An 8,942-nucleotide genomic window follows, 5' to 3' on the forward strand; every position below is an offset into this window, starting at 1 on the left:
GCCTGGTGGAATCTGTCTCTCTTGCGAGATCTAAGGTGGAAGTGGGATAAAAATGCAGGAAAGATTGCGGGAGTGGATGGGAGTGGGACTTGCAGACAGGACGGGAGCAGTATTAAAAAAAAAAAAAATAGTCCTGCGCAGGGCTCTACCATACAGGATTTGAAATAAGCCTCTAACAAATTCTACTGTACATGTGCAAATAATCATTTTCTGTGATTTATAACTAATCTGGATGGATTTTCACAAGGAAAAAAAAATGTTTAACCTCCAGGTCTATCCCCCTGCCAAATTTCAAGTTCCTGGAGCAAACCCCTAAGGTGCTAGTGCTCTTCAAAGAATGGTTGAAAAACTTGGTTAACATTAAAGGAATAATACACCTGCCAATCTTGTTCTCCAAAATAGCTACATCATTTTTTTTAAAACTCCAGAAAAATTCAACTTGTGGCAGAGACCAAGAATAGAAAGTTTCAACATGAACTGTAGATGTTTGGCAAAGTTATAAACTGGAAACAGGGGTAGTAAAAGGAAGAGTTAGGCAACTTTAATAACTGTTGTCATTAACAGCTCCACCTATAATAAAGGGGATATAAGTAGGAGTAATTGGGACAAGATTAAGAAAAAAATTAGCATTTCATTTGAGGAAAATCTTCCCGACAGTGACATGTATGAGGCTGGAAAACAGTGGTGGAATCCCAGTCTCTTGCCACATTTAAAACTAGATTGAACAGTTATTATTTGTATTGTGTTAGCACCTACTCAGGTCAGGGCCCCACTGTGCTAAGCACCACAGAAACACACAAAGACAGTCCCTGCTCCAAGGCACTTACAAGATATTAGCAAATTTACAATAGGGATCAACCCTACAACAACTCCTGGGAGATTACCTAATTGTTTCATCTAGTTTTTTTATCACTATTATTAGTAAACATTTACACTGGAAAAACATCCAGCAGCCCCACTCAGGATCAAGACATCCTTGTGCTGGGTGCTGGACAAACACATACAAAGACATGCTCCCTTGCCTTTAGGAATTTACAACCTAAGAAGATGTGGACCTACAAACAGTTTGCTACTTAAAATTACCCCCATCTTCATCTCATCCTAGCCATTACTATCAGCTGATTTCTTATAGGAGTCACAGACGCAACAGGTCTTGAGGAGGTATTTAAATGAATCAGTTCAGGGAGAAAGTTCCCTGAGTTAGGGAATAAGGAGCAGAGGCATTTGTGAGAGAAGCTGACAAACAAGTGGATGAGGCTGTGACTAACTTCAGTGATTCACCTGTAATCTAGAGAAGGGTACTCTCTCCCCATTCATAAAGTGCTTTGAAATCTGTGCACCAAAGCTCAATATAAAGGGTAAAACATATACGTCAGAACCTGATTTACATGAAAAATTCTTTCTAAGAGACTCCTCCTGAGAGCAGGAGAAGCACTATCCAGCTTCCCATGGAAAGCAGTCACTGATAGCAGCTAGTACACAGAGAAATCGGAGATGGAGATGACAATCACCTAGCCCCTCTCACTCTACCAAGCACACATTTACTAGGATGGCTTTTTTTCCAGTCTTGAGTGTCCCAAGTCACAGAGTTTCCATCATTTCCCCTTGGACATTGTCCCCAACACATACAATACCTTGCCAGGCCGGAATTCCGGAAACAGCTCGGTAACATTCGGCAGCTGTTTGGTGGCATCTCGCTGCATTATTCCTGCAAGAGGCAGTGTCAGTTTCCCTTCCTTGGATTCTGCCTGCCTTGCATCTTGGGGTCCCATCTCTGACTCAGAATCAGAAGAGCTGCTGAAATCTGCCTTCTCAGAGGTAGCAGAGGACGGAGCAATGATGGAGGGCAGAATGATACCATCTCCATCTTCAGATACTACAATAGAGCAAGTACCTTATGAACTTTCCTTTCTTGGTCCCCAGTACAACCCCCACACTCCACAAGCATTGTTTCCTGATCTTAAATTATGCTTAATCTAAGTCTCCATGTTTTATAGTTATTGATTCCTGTTCCAGTTTAGCCTTTCAGTGCATCCCTAGATCACCCCTGCAACTCACAGTCCCCGCTGAGAGAAGGCAAAACAGAGAAGCAGCTGAACTTCACAGGTTGGTCTGATTATGAATCTTAACATTACTGTTGAAAGTGTTATATAAAATACAGAGTAAAAGATGTTATAAGAGCCAGTTACCCCTAAGCAGCGCTACTTCATTGCATAATTGGCCACGAACGATCTTCAGATCCAGTCTGCAGGATGGATCTTTGACAAGATCCCAAACATGCTAGAGTATAAAGCCACTGGATAGAAATGCTTGAATCTTTGATGTGTCACATCCTGTCATCCCAAAACTCCCAGATTCTTTCCACAAAGTTTCAGATAGAAGATGAGAGTCCTTACTCACCAGGGGCAGTTGCATCTTTTTCATCGTCTCTCTTTACTGGAGGTGGAGGCGGCGGCGGCATCAGCTTGGAATCAATATCTTCACAGTCAGCATCATAATCATCCTCATCTTCATCTAACCAGTCAAAAGGAGACAATCACCTTCAGAACGTAAGAATGGCCATACTGGATCAGACCAATGGTCCATTCAGCCCAGTATCCTGTCTCTGTAATTCATTCCCTGTTGTCCAATCCCAGCTTCTGGCATTTGGCATTTAGGGACATCCGGTGCCTGAGATTGCATCCCTTACCATTTTGGCTTAAGAGTTGTTGATGGGCCTATCCTCCATTAACTTATTTATCTTTATAAAAAAAAAAAAAAATCCATTTTCAAGGATACTCAGACACCCCTTCCCCAATACCACAACTAGGGTATCTCACCTCCACCCCAAACCACAGAAAGGACCCTGTCTCAGCATTAACTTATTACAAATACCTTTCCAGTTTCTCAAATAGATCACCCATAGCTGCCCCAACTGTGGTTTCCCTACACTCAACCGCTTACAAAATCAGGGCTTGAAATGGGGATGAGTAGGGGAGCAGGAAAACTGACGAGAGAAACAAGAAAATTCAGGGCAGAAACCCTAGCTTACTGCAACATTCCTAATTTCCTGCTCCTGACTGACAGGAGAGGAGATGGAAAGTTCCTTTAGGAGACAGGCAGTAGATTAATCAATTGCACTAGCAATAACACAGGGGAAAAAACTGCAGATGTTTGGAATTCTGTATCCTACAGGCAGGGACCTCCTATACTAGTCCCCATTGGAGAAGCATAAAGGCCAGTCTCACCCCTCCTTATAACCTATGAAAGTGAAAGTTGTGGTAGAACTTGGATGAAGATGCCTCCTCAGCAGCAGGGGCCATTAAACAGAATGCTAGGGAAGGGAGATGGGGAGAAACAGAGGAAGGCTGTCATAGGTTGGGACAATCCTCCAAGGGAATGCGCCGTAGCCCCCTCCTGTGACTGACTGACTTCCTCCCAGGAGAAAGGTCTGAGACCAGAAATCATGTAACAGTCTGTGGCCTACCCTGTCCTTAGATCAAAGGCCAACCAACAACTCAGTTTACAGGAACACCTGTGAGGAGGAGGTAGGATATTGCAGGAGACCCTGGGTCAGGGAAAACAATCTGGTTTATCTATAGAAATTATGAGCTGTTTTGCTTTGGAAAAATAAACCCAGCCCTAAAGAAAGGGACTGAAATTTCACCACCCTCGTGTACATTATTTGATGTCCAGGCCATTTATTTGCCCCACTGGCTTACATGAGGTTTGTGAAGCAGGCAAAGAACATGGCAGGATAACAATGATTAGAGAAAGATCACTCTCAAAGGCAGCAGCAAAAGCCAATCCGCCCACAGAGACATACTGTACCATTAACTGTTAATCATTTTGTCTATGTGTACTCCTACCACCCCCAATTACCTTGTCTTCGAATTGGCTGAAGGGTGCCCATTGCCTGCCTGTATCTGCGGCTCTCATCTTCAGCCACCTCATTAATATCAGAGTAATCAACAGCATCCTCTGTGCTCTTAACCCAGCCTGAGAAGGAGGAAAGACTTGTCATAAAACAAAATCATATCCCAACATGTACTCACCACATCTTACCTCATCCCATGTTAGTCTATCCTGACTTCTCCACCCGCCTACCCCCTCCTTCCTGCTGTAACTTCTTTCCACCCCCATCTATACTCTATTTTACTGGAGGAGCAAATGCAATCCCTGTATTAAGGTTACCTAACGTTTTCTATTCTAAAACGGTCTGGTCTTTCTTCCCTTCCCCTGCCCCCAAGAGCTCCAACACCTTCATGGTTTGCAGCAAGACTTTGAAATTTGGGAGATGGATCATTGGGGTCAGGGAAGTGCCATTTGCCAGCCTCATGAAAATCTGTTCAAATTTGGCAGAGTTATAAGCTGTTGAAACAGTCCCTTTGACCCAGAGTTATGTGCACCACCTGGGAACCAGACCATGAGTCCTAAATGAATTTTTTCTACTGATGAACATTCATAATTCTGTACTTTCACAACTGTATCAAGCAAAGCACCATATCCCATTTAGGGGTTACAAAAGTTGGGAATATAACTCTACGACTGCCACGCTGCCTCTCAAAAATAACTTAGCATATCTTTGTCCTTTGCTATGCTGTCTGTAAAATAGGTCTACACATTTATAAATAACTCACTGTTTCATTGTGTTATGTACACTCCTGCTGGCAGCTAATATAATTAGTACTGCAATCAAGGAGTCTATGCTGCAGTCTGAGTGATGATTCACACCCTGCTGATAATGCATGATGGAGTGTTGCTACAGTTGCAAATAAATTTGTTTTCACATTTTTTCCAAAAAAGAGAAAATTAAATTAAGAACTCTTAAAAGAATGTTAGTGAGGTTGCAAAAGTCAAGCTCATGAAAGTTAAGAAATGCCAGAACTAAGGCTGCTCTCAAAACCTTGATGTTCTGTGTATGCACGATATAGTCTTTAATTACATGATCACTTTTTCCACAAGATTCCTAACTCATTTAGCATGCAGGATGGAGGGTGCTCGGGGCACGAATCAGGGCTGTGTAGTGAATGATGCTGTGTCAGCAGGACACCATCTTAACTTGCTCTTGAAGTTGAAAGGGGTATAAAGAATAAGGAAGATGACTTTAGGAAGAGAAAGGATGATCTCCAACCAAAATTGGGTCTGTTACCATTTGTGAGGTACTAACATACTACAATGATAAGCAGTACAGAAAAGCCCATGGTGAATTTCATAATTCTATATTCAGTGCAGCATTTGGATAGTGTGCAATAAATAAGCCCCAGAGCTACGTATTGAATGACAGAAAGCAATACTGAACAACTGCCTCATTCACTGAGCTTTGTTCCATCCTGGGAAAAAGTGGAACATGTACAGAAAAGAAAAACAAATATCTGATCATGTAATTAAAAATCATCACAATGCTCATGTACAAGAGACAGACGTAAGACTGAATAGGCATCCTTAATTCTGGCATTTCAACTTTCAAACACTTGACTTTGCAACCTTCATATCATTCTTTTAACATAAAAGTTTTTTGTATTAAACAAAAATAAATCCCACAAACAGTGAGCGCAGAACTTTACAGATAGGTATAAAGGTAGGGATCCCTGGCCCAATGAGTAGACAATCTATAGACAACATAAACATGTATAAGGGCAGTGGAAAGCAATTGGGCAGTGAGATTTACCCAAGTTTACAAAGCTAGGGCAATACATTAACCTTGAACTACAGCAAATTGTCTAATGATAAGATGAGGTTTGTACAAAGATTACTGGCAGGGTAGACTCTGGCCCTTATGTTGGAACTAATTTCTTTTCTTATTAAAGTTACTGCTGCTTTGAGCATCACTCGGTGAGAAAAAGACATTTCAAGCACTTTCAGGACCAGTGCTATTTCTGTCCTTTACTTATTTATTTGTATTACAGTAAATTGCAGTACATAATGTTGTTTAGCCACGTTGGTCCCAGGATACTAGCGAGACAAGGTGGGTGAGGTAATATATTTTATTGGACCAACTTCTATTGATGAGAGAGACAAGCTTTCAAGCTTACACAAAGCTCTTCTTCAGGTCTGGGGAACTCACTCAGGTACATCTACACTAGAGCACTTAGGTCTAGCACTTATGGTGGAGAGGCTCTAAGCCACTGCTTCTCAACTGATTACAACGCGGCCCACGATGTGTTACCTGGGCTGCGTGGCAGGGCAGCAGCAGCCCCAACCCTCGTTGCACAGGGAGGCCAGCTGCCCACCCGACTCAGACTGCAGAGCTTGCGGGGCCGAGTGGCTGCCCGGACCCCCGCCACACGGGGTGGGCCGGCAGCCCGGACCCCAACCCTACCGGGGCGGGCCGGCAGCCCGGACCCCAACCCTACCGGGGCGGGCCGGCAGCCCGGACCCCAACCCTACCGGGGCGGGCCGGCAGCCCGGACCCCAACCCTACCGGGGCGGGCCGGCAGCCCGGACCCCAACCCTACCGGGGCAGTCCAGATACCCCTGTGCTGAGCAGCTGGGAACCCAGGACCCCGGGCACACAGGCAGCTTTTAGCACACAGCTGAGATGGGCCACAGCTCTGTGCTAATTGGGCCGTATGCGGCTGTGGGCTGAGAACCACTACTCTAAGCTGACGGGAGAGAGCTCTCCCATCGGCTTAATAACGCCTGCCTCCGCAAGAGGCAGTAGCTATGGGCTAATCTACACTGGCAAGGTTAAAGCACTGCCGCAGCAGCATTTTAACGTGGCTTGTGTAGTTGCGGCATAGCGCTTGGAGAGAGCTCTGAAAAAAACAACTCCATGAGGGGCATAGTTACCAGCGCTGGTACACTGTCTGTACTGGCACGTTACAGCGCTGAAACTTGCAGCGCTCAGGGGGTGTTTTTTCACACCTCTGAGCGAGAAAGTTGCAGTGCTGTAAAGTGCCAGTGTAGACCATATGCTCTCCCGCTGACATAGCACTGTGTACACTGGTGCTTAGGTCGGTATAACTTACATCGCTCAGGGGTGTGGATTAGTCACACCTCTGAGCGACGTAAGTCATACCAAAGTAACCTGTAGTGTAGACAAGGTCTCAGTGTCATTGCTAAACACAAGGTTTGAACAGACTGTTTAGCATAAGTAGTTAACACATATTTCAAGGTACCATTCAAGGTGAAGTGGCCCATTAATACCCTTCCAGTCCTGGGCAAGAAAGGGTGGATAGCAGCTGGGGGAATTGTTAGTGGGTTACAGATTGTTGTAATAAGCCATAAATCCAGTATTTGTATTCAGTCCATGATTTTTAGTGTCTAGCAGAGTAATGAATTTAAGTGCCCTGATTCATCTTTTAAAATTGTTGTGCAGGTTCCCTTTGAGGATGAGGACCGACATGTCAGATCTAGAGTAATTAGTGAAAATCGGTAAGCCACTCCCATTGGCATAGTAGCATCTTCACTAAAAAGCTACAGCAGCTGTATCACTGTATGTGAAGACAAGCCCTGAGGTAGTTTCCCAGACCAGAAGAGTTCTGTGTAAACTCGAAAGCTTTTCTCTCGCACCAACAGAAGCTGGTGCAATAAAATATGTTACCTCACCCACCTTGTCTCTCCAGTACATTACAGTGGCACCTAGAAACTTCAATCAAGGATCACAGCCCCATTGTGTTATACGCTGTGAAAAACAAGTAATGAAGGCAATAGATCAATGGACCAATAGGTTTTACACTTTAAGTAAGTCCAAGATGCAAAGGGGAAATGGAGAAACACAACTGAGCAGGAAGACAAGGTTACAATAAATTGGAACTTTAAGTAGCATATATTAGTTAAAAAACATAGAGGCCTCCATGCTGGCTTGGTTATTTTAAAGACTGAACAAGAGACAATAATGAATCACTAAACAGGCACCTAACTACTCATTTAATCCCGTATTTAACCACTTTATGCACACAACTGATGCAAATGCACCAATGTGCACCACAGTTATCTCCTAAAGTACAATTGTTAGGCTTAAGTATTAATACATTAGTAATGCAAATAGGACAGTTCATGCCTCATAGTTATTGCCTCCGCCTTCCTGCTGATTGGCAGATATCAAAACGTGACCAGTGTCAACGATAAAATTACGGTTTTCATTTCAGTAAGAAGAGCTAGAAACGCGCCTTTAGTCTTTAAAGAAACCCTTCGATTTGACAAAATCTGACTGTGCTGCAGTAGCTACAGCCTAACCAACCCAGACCTGAACGTGTGCTCGGGCCTCACCCTCCTCATCCAGCTGGGCTCCGTCAGTCTCAGCAGCATCCTCCTCGCTGGCTGTGATCTCGGTGATCAGGTTGCCCAGCCCCAAGGCGCCCAAACCGGCTAAATGCTTCTTGGATTCCTGGGACAGCGGAAGACAGGACCGGCCGTTAGCGGACCGGCGCCGCGAGGGATGACACCCGGGGACCACCAGGGCTATGTTCCCGCCGCAGCGCGAGGGGCCCGGCCTCGGCCAGCCAGAGCCCAGCGCCCCCCAGCTCCCCTCGCCTCACCTTGTCCAAGACGCTCTCCCCCTCCAGCTGCCCCGCCTCGTTAATGTTCCCGAAGAGGAACCCGGCCAGGGAGAAGGGCCCGGCGCGGCCCCCCTCCGCCTCCTCCTCGCTCTCCGAGTCCGACATCGCTCCAGTCCCGGAACGCGACCCGGAAACAAAACCGGAAAGCGAGCGCCGCCGGGTCACGCCTCAGGAGAGCACCATAGAGAACGCGCGGCGAGAGAGCGTCTCCTCGGAGTGGAAGGGCGGGGCCGGCACCGCTGGGCGATAGATTCTGCCCAGCCCACCGCCGAGTCGCGGCGGAGACCACGGCAGGGATGGACGCTCTGAGAGCGATCCACCGGCGGTCGATTTAGCGGGTCTAGTAAAGACCCGCCAAATCGAGTGCAGATCGCTTTCCAGTAGCCCTGGGTACTCTACCCCGACCAGAAGAGTAAAGTAAGTCGAGGGAGATTTTCTCCCACCGACCCCCGCGGTAAC

General features: G+C 45.7%; 1 protein-coding gene across 3 annotated transcripts in view; it reads right to left on the reverse strand.

Annotated features, from left to right (window-relative positions):
* TAF1 (TATA-box binding protein associated factor 1) overlaps positions 1–8,596 on the reverse strand; it is a 113,808-nt gene extending 105,212 nt beyond the window's left edge. For 2 of the 3 annotated variants that reach the window (XM_065410455.1, XM_065410456.1), the window contains exons 1-5: positions 8,463–8,596; positions 8,194–8,311; positions 3,862–3,978; positions 2,401–2,514; positions 1,635–1,876 (exon numbers count right to left, since the gene is read on the reverse strand). In XM_065410455.1, the coding sequence (XP_065266527.1) occupies positions 1,635–1,876; positions 2,401–2,514; positions 3,862–3,978; positions 8,194–8,311; positions 8,463–8,588 (717 nt within the window). In that variant the 5' untranslated portion in view covers positions 8,589–8,596. The remainder of the gene's footprint in view (positions 1–1,634; positions 1,877–2,400; positions 2,515–3,861; positions 3,979–8,193; positions 8,312–8,462) is intronic. The other variant, XM_065410457.1, reaches the window with a different exon arrangement.
* Positions 8,597–8,942: the final 346 nt, after the last annotated feature.

This window comes from Emys orbicularis, chromosome 9 (assembly GCF_028017835.1).
Source record: "Emys orbicularis isolate rEmyOrb1 chromosome 9, rEmyOrb1.hap1, whole genome shotgun sequence".
Taxonomy (NCBI): domain Eukaryota; kingdom Metazoa; phylum Chordata; order Testudines; family Emydidae; genus Emys; species Emys orbicularis.